At 46.1% G+C, this 17083-nt stretch overlaps 1 protein-coding gene across 1 annotated transcript in view; it reads left to right on the forward strand.

Moving 5' to 3' along the window:
* LOC136995363 (neuronal acetylcholine receptor subunit alpha-7-like) overlaps nt 1-17083 on the forward strand; it is a 52340-nt gene that overhangs the window by 13465 nt on the left and 21792 nt on the right. The window contains exons 3-7 of the mRNA XM_067315986.1: nt 7236-7280; nt 8278-8384; nt 11013-11095; nt 13187-13354; nt 15693-15887. Of these exons, the coding sequence (XP_067172087.1) occupies nt 7236-7280; nt 8278-8384; nt 11013-11095; nt 13187-13354; nt 15693-15887 (598 nt within the window). The remainder of the gene's footprint in view (nt 1-7235; nt 7281-8277; nt 8385-11012; nt 11096-13186; nt 13355-15692; nt 15888-17083) is intronic.

Consider the following 17083-nt stretch of genomic DNA (forward strand, 5'->3'; position numbering starts at 1 on the left):
GCTGAGGAGAACAAGGAAAAGTCACTTCTACTGGCTCTTTTAGAATGAAAGGCCTATGAATAACTCTGTTCAGGCTGATCACAGGCTTTAAAAGCTCACTGGAGTTTTGGGACAGGCCTATATCACACTACTTTGCTGTGCTGTCATAACAGTACATAAATGCAAGAAGAAAAAGCAAACCAATTGCAAGTAGACCAGGAGTTTGTCTTTGATAAGAACTCAGGGCTGACCTATTCAGGACCTTTCTTTGCCTTCCTCCCGGTGCTTTGCCTGTGATTTTGAATGCTGAGCAAAGCAATGAATAATGAATAACTTGGAATAACGATTTGAGTCTAGTCTTCTTTGTTGAAACACCTGCCAATTGTGCTCAAAACACATGGATGGCTATTTCAGGATGAGACCTTCACCCTGGAGAATATGCAAACCACCTACATGCTATGTGCAGATGACTTGTGACTTTAATAGAGGACTGAGTGATTTTGGACTGTGACATAACACCCCTTCCCCAAGGGTGCACGCCAATTCACCCAGGCAGTCGATTAGAGAGCAGCACTGGGCTGGAAAGCCTTGTGAGCCCTCTGCCCCAGCTTGTGAGGTTTCCTAAAGAAACTTACGTGAAGCAGCTGAACAATCTGGTGGCTTCACAGCTCTCCCCAGGACCCTGTACTGGTTTGGGGAGGAGGGATCCACTGAATTTGTGGGTCTCTCATGAAGGGCTGGAGGCCCAACAGACTCACAGCCAATGCTGGAGACTGTAATGTGATGTACTTCATATCAGTCTTGATCTGCAGGCACTGCTGAGCAGCTGCACCCCGGAAAAAGCCTGAGGATCCTGAGACGGGCACCCGCAGCCCTGTGCTGTAGCTGACGGTCATGTCACGTGTGCAGGGAGGAAGCAAGTCTGCGTGACGTGGCCTTTTTCACAACAGTACCAGTGAAGACTGGGAAGAGCAGGAGATAAGGGAGACGAGGCAAAAATCTGCAGGCTTGGCAGGCTCTGCGCTGTGACCCAGTGCAGAGGCCAAAGGCAGGTTGTGCTGTGTGAATGTGGATCACCCTTAGGTGAAAAGCACTTATGAGAAATTGCCTACAGCCCTTCATAGCAGAAAAAGCCCAAAGCAACAAAATGCGAAAAGTGGGAAGGAGTTGGTGTTCAGCCATGAGCTCTTAACTAGACCCCTTAACTTGACCAAACCAGCCCCTCCACATCTCTGTCCTGATGGGTACAGAAATACTCCACAGATATCAGTGGATGTTTGCTTATCCTTTTTTATGTCTGTATCTTTCCCAGTCCCTTTGCCTGCTCTCTAGGCTATCCCCTCTGATTCCCTTTTTCCTCCTGAAGGTGCTTTGTTAACGGTAGTGAGATGAAATGCTTTAACATCAGGTATCTCTTCAAAGTTGATGTTGCTATGGAAGCATGCATTCCAACTTTTTAGACTCTTTCAGGCAGCAAAGCCGTAAACATAAGAGTATTCATATTTAATGAGATCTCTGAAATATAAAGGCTGTCCAGCCATGCTGACTAACTGTTACCAGGGCAACCCAGGTTTTTCTGAAGATCTCTGGTTTTGTGGAACTTCAACCATACGACGCATTAAAGCTGAGTCGTCCCTAAATATTTAAGTCCTTTGGGTCAGGGGAATGTTTTAGTTGCTCAGCTCCAGGCTGTGGCCAGATGGGTGCTTCAGCAAAGGAAAGGACTGCATGATGCAGACACAGACTGATTCTGCAAGTATTTCAAAGCCTCACCCATTGCTTTTGATTTCCTTGAGCAAAATCCAGTGCAGAGACTAGTGTCTCTGCCAGCAAATCTTCCTGAGAGAAAACCTCCAGGTCAATGCAACCTCTCTCTTGTACAGCAGAAACCTTGAGATATCCCTTCTATATGTTCAGGCACATTGGTAGGGTAAAAAAAACAAATAAACAGAAAAGCAAAACGGAGTAACCACAGATGGCCTTTGGTGACCTATGATAGTCATCTGTCCAGTCTGGGACTTTTCAGCTGAATATCTTCCAATAAGTCGGTGACTAAGTCAGCTTCCAAGGCTATAGCTCTGCAAGAGGGCAAGGATTAATGATGTCGGTCAGTCACCTGTTCACAGGTCCCTTGTTACCGCGATGACACGTTACCATATGATGTGACTACTGAACCAGCAAGGGCTTTGTTTCTTTTTGTCCGTGTATTATGGACCCAGATATTTATGTGGCCAAGGGCAGTCGTATTTTATCTGGATGGTGGTGCAAGCAAGGGGAGAGTCCACTGGCAGAGCCTGGTGCAAAAGGAAGGTGGACCTGCGCACACTGTAAGCTTTGGACTGACAGTAGGGAAAATAGAACAAAACAAAAATATTCACATGTTCCAGCATGTGCACTGGCTTCTCAGCTGGAACAAGCCGGAGTAAGTTTCTTGCTCTCCATGGGTCAAGGGTGGCTGTAGGAATAGGCAGATGTCCAGGGCAGAGGATTAACTGGGGTGAGGATGGAGACAGAAAGGGGAGAAGGTGACCAAGATAAGGAAAGGAAGGATTTAGAGGACAACCGTTGCACTCGCTACTGACAACAGCACTAGCTTTTCCAGCTTTTGTAAATACCAGCAGCAAACTGATTCGTTTGGGCTGAACATTTACAGCCCGAGGGAACTGCCAGGGGAGTGCTGGGAAAGCGGCTCCGGGGAGCTTGTTGTCTCCAGTCTCCAGCCTCAGCTGGGATCCTGGCGGGGACGGCTGCATGCTGCAGTGAGGGGAGGGGTTGGAGAGGGCCTGCCCGACGCCGAGGGAAGATCATCCTGAAGCAAAGTGCGACAGAGAACTGGTAACAAAACACACAGTGCTGCGATTATTCAAGCTTTCTCCTGGGAAGAAAGGTATCCTGATGACTGACCTTAAATCCCTCCATATGAACCCAGGACACACAACGAGGGAACCTCCTCCAGTGCTTCCCAAGCTGGAAAATTAGCTTTTATCTAGGCAAAGCAGTACTTTTATCTAGGCAACCAGTGACTTCTTGGGACTGGGTAAGGCAGATCTGCTCTCAGGGTTGTCTGGAAGTACTTCTGTAAGAGACAAATACAGCCCACTAAGCTGCCCACATCATGCCCAGGTGTCTCAGAGATGCTGATGGCCCACAGCTCCTGATAAAGAGAGCAAGAACTGTGATTCCTCTGCAGCTCTGAAAAGGACAGGCAACCAGCCCCTTCCTTCCAGACCAAACCATTTCTTTACAGGATGCAAAGCTACATGGCTCAGTAAATCACCAAACCTCCAGAAATGAGAAGCTCCATAAGCACATGAGCCCTTAGAAGGCCCTTGCACTAGAAGGCAACGGATTTCCTTCTCTGTGAATCTCATATTTACTATCTTTAGCTATGCTAAAGGTCTTTAGCGCAGACCACAGACTTGGGAGAGTACAGTATAAAGTGTGCTTTGCTCTTCCTGCAAATCAGGCACTCCGGGCAAACTCAAATCCTTCACGGGAAAACTTTCTGTTTCACCTTAACCACCAATAGGAAGGACCCAGCAGGCTGCATCTGTGCTGTCATCTGTGTGTTGATTGGTGCTGAATATAGAAATAACATTTTCTGGGCCTTGCTGTCCGTAAAGCCAACTCCCTTTGAAAGCTCAGCAGCCTGCAGGCAGGAATGAGAATAGACTCTGGATAGCCATGAAAGCAGCCTGAAGTGACATTTCTTTCCCCGCAAGGCTGAGAAGATGTAAGAAGCCCAAAGCCCTGCTTAGACTTCGTGTTCTTGCTGACTGCTGTTATTAAAAGGAAGGCAGAAAGACCACGTAGGGCATGGCTACACTGCAGATAAACCTGTGGCAACCCTAATAGAAAAGTTCACCTTCGACTGCAAAACGTACCTAAGAAGCAGGACAAACATGGTGGGTCTGAGCACAATAGTGCTGTGACAAGGAGCCAAATAGTACCAAAGACAATGTGTTTAAGCTACCTGAAATATCCATATGCTCTGTAGTGACTGATGAATTGTTTGCAGTGAAAGCTGATTATCAGGGTCATTAGTTTCTGAGTTTGAGCAAGGAGCTCCTAGAAGTATAAAGGGTGAGCAGTTTAGGGCAATAGACTGTTTTGTGAACTACAGAAGACAGTCTTAGGTGTTTTTATTTGCAGGCATGGAATCTGTCAAGTATAAAATGCTTATGTGGGGTAAAAAAGGGGTTTTCCTTGGAAAACAGAGCCATGAGTAAAAGGCTGCTGACCAGAGGCCTCTCCACATGCAGGAAAGCCGTGAGCCTTCCAGGTGTACATTGCACTTTAATGGATCCCCCAGAGACTCTCAGGTAGCCAAAGAAAAGGGAAAGGTCCCCTCCTCCCCTTCCCCATGAGGTGCAGTGAAGCTGGGGAGAACCCTTCCTTTTGCAGACCTCAGAGAGAGGAAAGACCTAAGTGTCACAGCTCCTCTTTTGGGTCACCTGCGGCTCCAGCAAGCCAGGGAGCTACCTGGGAGGGAGCATGCCACAGACAAGCTTCATGCTCGTTCAGCAGTACCAATGATCCAGCGTCCTCCTTGTCAGGGAACTGGTAATTAAGAGGCTTCCCCAGACAGCTCTGCTTCATCCATTAGCCTTGGAGTCTGCAGTCATGCAGTGGTTTCTGCATGGCATGCACAAGAAGTAAACCCACAGGCCTCACAAAAGAAAACACTCATCCAGTGAAGGAGCTGAGTGAGAAATAAGGCAGTCTGCTTTTGAGCAGCTCACATCTTCCCTGGTGATTAATGGGTAGCTGCTTTGCCTATCTGCTGTGGGGGTAGCGCTGGAGGGGGAGAGAGAGGGGAGACCATGAATGCAGCTTGAGGTGGCTAGACCGACAATTTTTCCAAAATGAATAAAGCAGTTCTGGCTTCACTCCTTCTGTTAACCAGCAAATACTGCAAAAAGTAATATAATTAAAGGTCAGACCAATCCAAAAGCCCAGACTACTTCAGGGATGTAGTTTATCTTGTGCTTGTGGAGGCTAGGCTTTTTGGATGTTGAGCACTAATGAAGAGTACAGGCGGCATGGACTCTAGGGGAGCAGGACAGATGGTGGTGTAACATACAGCTTTGCATACAGGACTCTGGCAACCACATGTACACTTATTTTTTACATGTCTCCAGTAAGCTCAGTCAGCCTCTGCAAGCTCCAGAGTATCAGAAAGAGCCTCTGGAGCTCTTTGACTGTCTCTAGACTCTCAGATCCAGTCACCTACTGGGTCAAGGAAATGTCAGCCAGCTCTAGGAAGATCCCGCCAAAAATGGAGGCATGCCTTGAGCTGGGGCCAACAGGAATGGAGCCCACAGATACAACAGGCAGGCTGGTGTCCAAGCTCAAGTGGGTGCTCTAAGCACCCAGTAGCAGCAAACAGAGCTTGCTGGAGATACTACTGATCAAGAGCTAGTCTGGCAGTTGACTGAGACTTTGATAGCCCTACCTACCTGCAGGACTTGACAGATGCCTCTGAATATGACCGCAGAGCGCTTACATGCCCAGGGTGCTCTGTAGAGTTTAAATACCTGCCAGTCTTCAATGCAGTGTCTGCCACCTCAGACACTGCAGAGGACCAGATGTTCCTAAGAGCAAACACATACAGACTCAGAGGACTAGGGCAGCTAGGAACCAGCATGACAGGACGATCACCATATACCTCTGGAAAGTAACTTCATCAGGTGAAAGCCTGGACCCAAGGAAGTCAGAAGAGATCTTCCTAAGAAATTCTATAGGCCATTCATGTCTCGGTGAAGCTCTCTGCCTGACAGTTCTTCCTGTACTCCTGTTATGAGTGCTAGCTACTGCATCCGATTGGTGACTCCACTTGCGTGCACTGATATATTTTTGCATTGGAGCCTGAGGTTTGATTGCTGCAGCTCACAGTGTTTGCCACAGAGTTTCACAGCAGCTTTGTCTGGTGCTAAAACATAACTCTCTGCTTCAGTGATCTCTGCATCTTGCCTGTAATGAAACTAACCCCTCTGTTCTCCGCATGAGCTCTGTGTTTGATGCTTCTCTTTGGCTGCAGGAGAATGGGAAGAAAACAATGGAACATAAAGATTGTCTCTAATTAAAAAATAGTAGGTTTCAGGGGGCAAGAAGGTAGTTTATTCCAACGTATCGGTAGGAAGGGGAGTCAAGCCAGCGTGCAATGGGGTAGTGGTCTGAGGACCGCAGGTAGAAGGTATATGCCTTTGCTGTGGACAAGTGATTTCCTGCCTTAGCGGTGCCTTCCAGCAAGTGCCCAAGAGAGCTGAGCTGAGGTAGAGGTGGAAACTGCCTCTTTTTGGGCCTTTTAGCCAAGAATCCGGTTTTCCCAGAGTGTGGCTGCATTGACCAGGCCTGCCCCTAGCTGCGGCATCAGGCCCAAGCATGAGGATCCACTTCTGCCCAGACTGCATTTCTCTCTGGAGAGGGAAGTGGATCTCACCACATTAATCACATTGTCCCACCACAGTAGCTGGGCAAGGCTGCTGTTTCCGTCTCTGCTGCTGTGGTCACTCTCCACCTGCAGGCTGACGGCAACACAGCCAGGCCCCACAGCCATCCCCGCATCTTCCCCCAAACTGCTCTGAGACCGACGAGGTGAGGGCTTCTTCATTTCTGGCACCAGTCAGAGCCACTTCGCTGTAGCCTCCACATGCTGGTGTCTGAACCTTCAAAGCTCCTGCTCTGTACAGAGCCAAGGCGTCTACATGAGCTCCCATCAGACAGTGTTTGCAGTCTGCTGCCATATACTAGCTTTTGCCCAAGACCAGCCTTTCCTTTTCAGCATGAGCTAAGTTACATAATGCCGAGACTCTAAAGGAACAGCACCTTCAGCATCCTTTCATTATTGTTTTGCAGCCAAAACAGTGGAAACGCTCTCCTATTACTGTATGCTGCATAGTACTGGAAATCATCTTGTTTTGCCCATCTAATGAAAAAGAAAATCTTGTGCAGGAGTCTCCAGCAAAATAACAGCCATTATCTATTATTTTCACTTCTGATGTTGCTCAGTTACAACAAATGCAGGAGGTTTGTAGGATTTAAGGATCAAAGAGAGCAATAATTGTCTGGGTCATGTGGCACAATTCAGTGATTTTGCGCTGACCTCACAGTCTACTCAATAGAGTTTGCATGCATTTTCTCCAAGAATCAGGGTTTTGAAGGGAACAGAGCTGTGATGCGTCCACCTGTGATTAAACTGTATTTTGAGGCTCATCTCTTTTTCTCTTCTCTCCCCTTCTCCCTTTTGTTTAAAGGATGAGAAGAATCAGGTGTTGATCACAAATGCTTGGCTGCAGATGGTGAGTAACCCGTGTCAATAAAGAGCAAAAAACCTCCTTAACAGTAAGTCTGCCGCTGGCCCTGTGTGGTTACAAGTATGGTCTACTCTTGTGGGGGCATGAACTGATCTCCTGAGCGACTTATGCTCTGTAAAGACGTAACTCAGGAGCAAAAAGCTTGTGGGAGACTTGAATGACTGAGCTAATTCTGCTATGACATTAGCAGCCAAACATTGCATCATGTTAATGGGCACAGCAGAATGGGCTGCTTCTTCCTCAGCGATCTGCTGGGATTTGCAACAGAAATGAGCTTTCCTACTGCAAAAATCCAGAATTCAGACAATCCTGCAGGACTATAGGACTCTGGGTGTCCTGTCCCTAGGAGAGGCTGGCTATGGTTATAGCACCAGTGACTGTTTCCCTGGTAGCCCTGCCACAGAGGTTTGCTGCAAGTCACAAGGTTCAGCACAAAACTTGTACCTGTACCTTTCTTGAACTAAGTGTGTGTGTTGGTGTAGGGGGGAAGGGGGATCAGAAGCAAGCCCTTGAGATACAAAGTCCACTTGCTTGCCTGTCATAGCGAGGTGGTTATTAACCCCCCGTTCCCAAATCTTTGTAACAAATTGAATTATTTCCATCAGAGATTGCCAGACAGTGGTCCACATACCACTAATGATACCCAAGTTATTTCAGACCAGGTTGGTTCACCAGCCTACTACCAGAGTTTCTGTCAATCCATCAAGAAAAGGTTTGAAATATCTGTATTCAGGTCTTACGGTGGTGGGGTTAGACAGTAAATTACAATATAATGGCACACAACATCCAGTCATCACTTTGTAAATTCTTCAGGATACAGGCCAGCCTTCTTTAATTGTTAAAGCCTATCACTATAAGCTATGTAACTATTATCACATTACTGCATTACTATTGGTAACAGCCATTCTGTTCCCCTAATATTAAAAAATAGGTTAGAAGATTTTTCCCAGCTCATATATCTCATATATGTATTTTCCAACAGTACTGGGTTGATGTTTACCTGTCTTGGGATCAGTATGAATACCCAGGGGTGCAGAACTTGCGATTTCCAGCTGATCAGATTTGGGTGCCAGATATTCTTCTGTATAACAGATAAGCAGGATATGTGACAGCCTACAGAGACATGGAACTACAGCGCTAGATGCTGGAAATCAGCCACGCTCCACTAATACTCGGGCTTTTCCTACCTGGGGATTTTGCCTCCTTCTCTTGAAGCAATTAAAAGAAAAGAAAACAAGTGCCAGATAATAGTTTTTTTCTAATACCCAAACTAAATCTCCTTTGCTATAGTTTTGTGGATGTCTTCCTTCCATTTTCACAGTGGATACAGAGAACAACGAACCCATATTCTTCCTGTAATTACTGTGTCTCTCCTGGAAAATTATTATCATGTTTCTGCCTTAGTCTTCCTGCCTGGACTAAACAAGGCCAGTTTCTTTGTGCTTCCCTCATCATCCACATTTTCTAAATCTCTTTCCATTACCGCTGTTCTCCTCTAAACAGTCCAATTTGTTTTTTCGCCAAGATTGGATTCAGCACTCTAGCCGAGACTTCTGCAGTGTGCAATGGAGTGATATACTAATCTCCACACCTGCCCACACGTTTCCTTTAACATGTTCCTGAAGGAGGGTTTTCTGCTTGTATGCTCACTAACATCTAATTTCTGGGCTTATTTTTTGATCCATCATAAACTCCAGACCTTGTCCTTCAGACTTGCTGCCTTACCAGGTTTTCCTATGTCTGTCTGTCTCTGACAGTTTTAAGGGGAATACTTCACAGTCATCCGGATTGAATTTCATTCTGTTGGTCTCTCCAGTTTGCCAAGGTCCATTTTCTGTTCCAAGCCCTCACTCCAAGGTGTCTGAAGGAAACTTGCAGTCACCTGGAAATTGTATAACGGTTATTCTTTACGTCAGCTTTACTGCTCACCGTTCAGCTATGAGCCCATGATAACAACTCAGCGAGATTCAGTCTCTAACCAGCAGGCATTTAATCTGTTCCCTATTTCTTTAGTTTGTTTATAAGAACATTATGTGGCAAAGGCTTTCTGAAGTCCAGACATATCTCCTGCCTCCTCTTAATCAGTAAGTCAGTCCTGACAAAGAAGAAAATTAGTCTGATTTGATGCAACTGGCCCTTGACAAATCCATGCCAGCTGTTATCACCTTGTTATCTTTGAAGTTAGGCTGATGTGTCTATAACTTCACCCTTTAAAAAAGATCATCTGAATATTCTTTGATCATCTCAAGTTCACTACGCCCTTTCTTATTTTCCATGAGCTCTCACAGATAATTGTTAATGCTTCAGGGAGTATTTTGGCCAGTTCCTTCACTACTCCAGAGTAAATTTCATCAGCTGTGGCAATGGGAGTCTGTTGTATGCACACTTCTTTAACCTGTTCATCCCCTGTTCTGACGTGCACTCATGCCATTGTGTCTTGCCGCCTTTTATGTCTCTAGCTAGTTATCACCTCAGCTTTTTCAATTTTATGCCCATTTGTTTGTGCTGTTTCTTTTATGCTCATCTTGAGTCATGTGCTCTTTTCCCCATATTTTTGTGATTCGATTTTGTTTTTCAAGCCCACAGAAAGCTCCTGACAGAACTGTCATTGTGCTTCACTCTTTTACATTAGAGTAGCTTAGCACTGTGCCCTGAGTATAGTTTCCTTCTCCTACACTTCTTTTTCTCTTTAGGCCAGGAGCGTCTACACCAGCAGGCCATTTTCCGCTCACCAGCACAGTTTGCCTCACTTTCAGCCTGCCCCCATTACTGTCATGTGCAAGGACTCCTTGGACATGAATAAAGAGCAGGTCACAGGGGGAACAAAGGGTCCAAATTTTCCACGCTGCTGTGTGACATCTCCTGGGAGCCCCAGGAGTGGGCTACATCTATGCCCAGCCACGTGATGGACTCATGTCTGGCTGTGACACAGGATGTGCCCAGTAAAACGTTGGAGTCATGCTCAAACATGACCGACCTGCATATAGCCGTGATAAGCAAGGGGCTACTGTGTAAAGCCTTTTTACAGGCTATAGGAATGCTCTGCATTTAACCTCTTCCCAAGAGACCCTCTGGAGCGAGCCCCCACGCTTGCTCCCTTGAAGATGGCTTCTTTACCTCAGAATTGCTGGAATCTAAAGAAATGTTTTTTCTTGGTCCCTTTCACCTGGTTTCTGCTCTTACAGTCTCAGTCAGTCTCCCCATATAAGCCCCAGATCCAAAACAACTTCTTGCCAGTGCTTTCATCCATTGCGTGAAGCAAAGTGCTGGCCCCACGCATCCTGAAAGACTGCAGGACTGTTCCCGCAGACCTGGGTAACAAATAGCTTAATTTACACTGTGAGCTGCCCGATTCTGACAGAAGTCCCAGAAAAGATTCGTCCTCCCGACTGTCTGGTCTTTGGAGACTCCTGGCGGGACACTACCCCCGCTCCCTTCCCTTCTGCCTTTGCCCTGAGACATCACCAGCTCTGCCTCTCCCTTCCTCAAGGACGTTAGGGCAAGCATCCAGTGTACCCAGGCACAGGCCAACAACGTCTATGAGAAGGTGAGCTACTGATGGGGGTGGGCCCTTTGCCTAGGCGTAAGACAGCCCTTAATTCAGACATCCTGTACATTAAATTCTGACAAAAGAGTATTGTTCTGTTGAGAGCTACTACATCCAAAGTCATACGTCTGTTGGCTCTCTCTTGGTTTTGTTTTGTTCTCATTGTGTTGCAGCGCTGATGAAAGATTTGATGCAACATTTCACACAAATGTGCTGGTGAATTACTCTGGATCCTGTCAATATATTCCTCCAGGTATGCAGAACACGTTTGTTTGCTTTAAATCAATGTGTATCTTTGAATAATTACAAACAGTTTTCCTTTATGAATGAAATCCAAGCATTTGGAAGCAGTCTGTGGGTAGAAATTTTGCAAGCCATCTATTATGGGACAGGCCTGCTGAAGTGATTTAGGTCCGTTATTAGTGGCAGATTTCCACTTCATAAACGAATAAATGTATTTCCTGAGCAGTTTGCTTCCAACATTCAGAGCCCAGCAGAGGTACCATCTAAAGCAAGGTGGTGTGCACCCTCACGGCACATTATCACAGGGGGAGGTTTTACGTGCAACCCGGTTAGCTCTTTCTTGCGAGTGAAGAGAGCTGTGACTACAGGATGAGTCACAGGAGCAGCACTGCTCTCCCACCAAAGCCCTCTGTGTACTGCAGTCTTAGGCTGAGCCCAGTCCAGAGCTGGCCAGACTCTGGTCCTCGCCTGCTTTCCAGGCATATTGCTGACTCCAGTGCTCGCAGGGTCCTGGCAGGTGTGACCTACCAGCAAACACCCAGGCTATTCCCACAGTTGCTTGCTGTGGTGGACAAGAAACACCCAAGCTTTTTGAGGTAGCTGTTGGCAGACCGACTCCAAGCATATCCACAGGTTCATTGGTGATCCCTATCCCTGAGATGACTTAAAGCACTCATGTGGTTTCTCTGGGACAGATCTGCGGGTAAGGCTGTTCTCCAGGGAGCAAAAGACAACATCAAAAAGTTGGCATTCACCAGGGCAGAGCCTTTTCCATCCCCACAGGGTCTGTTTAGGTAGATCATGCAGGTGGTGCCTGTATTAGGCAGATCTGGTGCCCTGCTAGTCTCTTTTCTGTCGATGGAGTAGGAGAAGCGGTACCACGTATGCAGACTGCATCCAGAGTGAGCTGCAAACTCCATGGTGGAGAACTGCTTACTTAAGACCCCAAGGAAAGAGAAGCTAAGGAATAAGCAGTAAAGGAAATCTGTTATGCAAAGCACAGGAAATCTTTACTTACAAGAATTTAACTGCTGGTAAAATAATTTGTCCAATCCATTTTTGAAGGAAAATGTTCATCATCAGCCTACTTAACAGCACCAAGAGCTCGCAGAAGCAGCTAGATTAACTGAGACATGGGAAAATACTGCAGAAGGGAAAAGAGTGTTCCCAAAGCTTCATGAAAGTTTTATTTCCCTTGACTCCAAGAGGAGGCTGTACTCACTGTTGCTGTCCATTAGAGAAACAAGCTCCAGTACATATGGCTAGGCGGAGAAGCGGAGATGACGGACAAGAATGGGACAGCAGTCTGTTGTTAAGGAAGGGAGCGGAGCCGAGATTCATGAGAAAATGGGAGAAAAGACTCCCTGTAGCCAGTCCAAAAAGGGCCATGACAGCAGGAGGGAAACCCGCCTGAGAATAAAGGAATAAACCAAAGGAATCCAGCCACCCCAGAACAGCACTGTTTGTGCAGGGAAGTGATCATGAACGACATCCTCAGCCTTTGCAACAGTAGACGGAGACAATAACAAAGGACCTCTGCTTTGGAGATTTAATTTTCAAAAGGCACAGCTTGAGCACTTACTGAGGAGCACGAAACTCTGTTCAGTTATATGACTTAAAAGTGGGATTCACATTAGTTGGTGTTTTAGGGAGCAGGCAGAAACAGTTATTCCAAACAGGTAGGGTCAGCTCGGCATTTGAGATAATTTTCTGATGAAGCAGAACTGCCTCTTCTCTGAGCTTGGCAAGGCATGGTGAGCATGTGAGGTGAGGTGAAGGCTGCGGAGCAGCAGGCTCACGAGTGAACCAGACACATCCAGAGTTAAAACAAAGGCCCAGATTAGCGTGTAGAAGATAAAGGCCGCCAGTGAGCAAGGTTTAGCATAAAAACATATGTTCAAAGGGATTGTAGGTCTAATTCAGGGCTTTTGTGCGTGTCAGAAATTGAGCAAGCCTTAAGGAGGAACCCCTTTAGAAAGCCTGTCCAGGTACACCCAGCAGCACCACCTGGACACCCATGTACTCTGTACCCCTACCCTGTCCTCCCCATTTGATGGGCTGCACCCTGCACACATTTGATTCCACGTATTTCTATCTACAGGCATTTTGAAGAGCACGTGTTACATTGACGTCCGCTGGTTCCCTTTTGATGTGCAGAGGTGTGATTTGAAGTTTGGCTCCTGGACCCACAGTGGCTGGTTACTTGATCTGCAGATGCTTGAGGCTGATATTTCTAACTACATTTCAAATGGAGAATGGGATTTAGTGGGTAAATTGACGGGCTAAAATCTTCCATAGTCTAATTTTCAAAGGCAAAACCCAAGTACAGAGAAATGAGCAATCCAATTGGGAAGTTTGAAATACAGGTGTTAAACGCTCTTATGTAAAAGTCAGCAAAAAAAAAAAAAAAAAAAACACTGATCAGAGAGAATTTTTCAAACACATTCATTCAAATGTGTCTGAAAACACTGTGTTCTGCAGCAGCAGCATGAAGCTCAGGGGAACCTGTACGTAAATGGAATCTGTTGGTCCTGATGTGTTTGAGCAGTTTGTCAGTACTAAATTTGGATCTGTGTCTCATACAGACACACTGAGCATAATGTCACATCTATTCTAGCACATCAGCCAAAAACTGGTTGGGTTTAAAAACACTATTTCAGCGAAATTGGAATGAGCTTTTACAGAAATGAATTCCTCTCGCCCAGAAAATGATCAAAGTGTCTATCAGTTCCTGCAAATAACTGCAGCTCAAGATATCTCTGTTCTCTTCTGTGCTTCAGAAGACACCTGTGTTTTTAAAAAGAGGATCCTATGCCCAGAATTAGTTATTCAGAGCTAGCTCCTAGTGCCTTATTATGAACTCACTGACGTAAGTCTAAATCAGAAGCAATGCTATGGAAATCAACAGAGCTTAGACCACCCTACAGAGAACTCAGAGACAGGATCTTTCATCTGCTAGTCCAAACGCGTAGTCAAGGAGACCTCCTAAAATCAGTCCATTTCAGAGCAGTCCTGGCTTTCACATACTCCTTTATAGTGGCTATTTCTGTCCGGTAGCTTTGTGTATCTGATGAAGAGACTGGCTTTTGATTTATCTGTCTTCCTCCCAGATAAGGCACGGACAGAGCTGACCCTTAACTAGCCCATACAACTACAGTGATAGTTAACACCATAAGCCAGCCACGGCCATATCCTTTATGGAGCTTTTGCCACGCTCCTGCCAGAACAAACACGCCATAGCATCTTCTGTCATGTGGGCAGAAACAAAAAGGAGGTAAGCAATGGTGGCAGGAAAGGTACAAGATGCTGAGCTCTTCCAACTTCCCCTGACATTTCCTGTGCTGCTGCTGTCCCTGCCAAGCAGAGTCTTAGATGTCCCTGCCAAGCAGGGTCTTCTGCAACCTGGTCACTTTGGCCAATCCACAGTACAGCTGTGCTGGACAGCTATGTTTCTTAACCCTCAGAGGTGACAGACTTTAAGCTTAACTCGACACCCCTTTTGAAAACGGAAGTCATATCATATTTGTTTTTCCTGATGAAACAAAGCAAGTACTATATAAGAGAATGACAGAAAAATAACCACTAGCGGCACCTGTCCTGCAGAAAATCTGCTGCATGGGCTAGTGAATATGACATCCTCCCTTTGTCACCATTTGCTTTCTGCAGGGAGGCAGAAGGTATGTTTTGCTGCATTATCCTTTGGCTACTGTTTGCAAATCTTTCCTTGTTGGGACTGGGATGGTCAGAACTGTGTTTATTCAGCCCAAATGAGTCTCTGTGGCTAAGCCAGGTTCTGAGTACTCAAAAGGCATGAAAAAAACCCTCAGAAAATGCAGAAGCAGGATTAGGAACAGCAGGAATCTTGCACAGCTGCCTCAGAGGTTGCTGAAGACACTGACATACTAAGAGTTACAACAGCTGGTTTAACCCTGTAGTGATGTATTTCAGCTTTCAAACAACTTCGAGCTGAGGAAAAAAAACATACTTTGTCCCTTCTGCCCCTTAATCTGTTCACCATGTTTTCATCCTTGTGGCCATAGTGTTAGAAAATGACTTTTGCCTGGTGACAGCCTTAGGGGTTTCTCTTCTCCCTTCTCAGTTGCCACAAGACACTTCAAAGCACTCCTGGGTCTGATATTTGGAAGTATTGAGCAGTAAGAGACCCCACGGAGGTTGGGGTGGGGAGAAATCCCTTCCATTTCCCTCAGACTGAACCTCAGGAGTCAGACGAGATGCCCGCTCAGGTCTGAACCTAGACTGTCTGGAGGTAGTTGTAGCGTGCTCACACCCCTACACTAGATCCTCTGTGAGGGAACAACTGGTTCAGTGGTCAAGACAGGGCTCAGTTTGTCTCCTTTTTCTCACCCCATTGCTGGCTTAAGACTTAAAGCGAAAAATACTGAAGCACCAAGGTGGCTGTTGCTGCCTGTGCCAGGAACATCCTCCGTAGGGCTGGATCTGTTTGTGGTCAGGATAGACCACGTGGTCCCTGGAGGTCCTTCAGCTCCAGTGAGAGACCATGTGATTAGAGGTGCCATAAACCATCATGTGCTTGGCCCCTTTCCAGGGATACCTCTCCCCACTGCTCTGATCTCCCCTCTCTACAGGTGTCCCAGGAAAGAGGAACGAGATGTATTATGAATGCTGTAAAGAACCATATCCAGATGTGACATATACCGTCACCACGCGCCGACGCACACTCTACTATGGCTTGAACCTGCTGATTCCATGCGTTCTGATATCTGCCTTGGCATTGCTTGTTTTCCTCTTGCCAGCTGATTCAGGAGAGAAGATTTCTTTAGGTAAGTGCTAAAAAATTCATTTCCTTTCTAAGTCTTCTCCATAAAATGGGAAATAAATGGTGCTTGATAAAAAAGATTTCCCTGGAGGAGCAACTGAAGCACTTGTTTGGTTGGAGAAACCAGGGTAACAGCTTTCTGTAAGACATTCACACATACTGTGCTACGTACTTCTACTGACATCATCCTTTTGATTTTATCCTGGGATGAGGCAAAACTTTTCACTGGCACAGGCAGCAACGATAATACTCTCTCCCCTGTCGCTCTTTTCCTTAGTGCATCTCAATGCATTTCACAGCTGATTAGCTCCATTTTTCAGCTAGGATGTACTAAGTTACGGAGAGGTGGAGTGGCTCTCTGAAGGGTCACGAGCAGCAGTGACTGGGCATTGGATTCTCATCTTCCAGGTCCTCAAGTCCCCAAACCACCAAGCTATGAGTTCCCCATAAATGCAAAGAAGTGACAGTCAAAGAAGAGTTAAATGTGATTTACTATTATATGTGCTTCCAAGAGTAGAAGACAGGGGAAAGCAGGAAACACACAAAACTGGCCCAGGTGAGATCTTAATTTTTATATTGTGCACAAAACTGGTCAGGGCAAAGACATTCAGAAAGGAACAAGTGCACTGAGGGTCCGTAGAGCAATTGGAAAACTGAGCGGCCTGGCTTCCATGAAGCAAAACAAGAACTAAGGGGAATAGGACTGCTGTCTATAAAGAAGAGGGGGAAGTCAAGAAAAAGAATTATTTGAGCTAAAAGGCGATGCTGACACAAAAAATAGGGCATAATGTTCGTGCAGGCTGTGAAACAGAAGGTGATTTCTCAGCACCAGAACGGCGAGTTTTTGCAACAGCCTTTCCAGAGGGAGCAAATAAACAAAGAGCTACGTTTAAATCAGGTTGCAGCTGTACGGAGGGCATTATACAATGAGCAACAGCCAAAGATTACTTGTGACTGTGAAGTCTCTGGAAGCTCTTAAAAACTGGCTGGGCTTTGCTTGAGCCCAGTTTTGCAAGAACAGCACAGTTTACAAGTTCTGCAAGCTTCATTTCATTCAGCAGCAAAGACTTCTCCATCACTTTAAGAGGAACAAGGTTTTGGGAGTAATTGAGACAAGGGGAAAGAGAGCGGCTAAAGATGCATCCAAAGATACTCTCACTTGGCAGAAGCTCTCATTTGTCTTGACAAGCACAAAGCCAT

Source organism: Apteryx mantelli, chromosome Z (genome assembly GCF_036417845.1).
Source record: "Apteryx mantelli isolate bAptMan1 chromosome Z, bAptMan1.hap1, whole genome shotgun sequence".
Classification (NCBI taxonomy): domain Eukaryota; kingdom Metazoa; phylum Chordata; class Aves; order Apterygiformes; family Apterygidae; genus Apteryx; species Apteryx mantelli.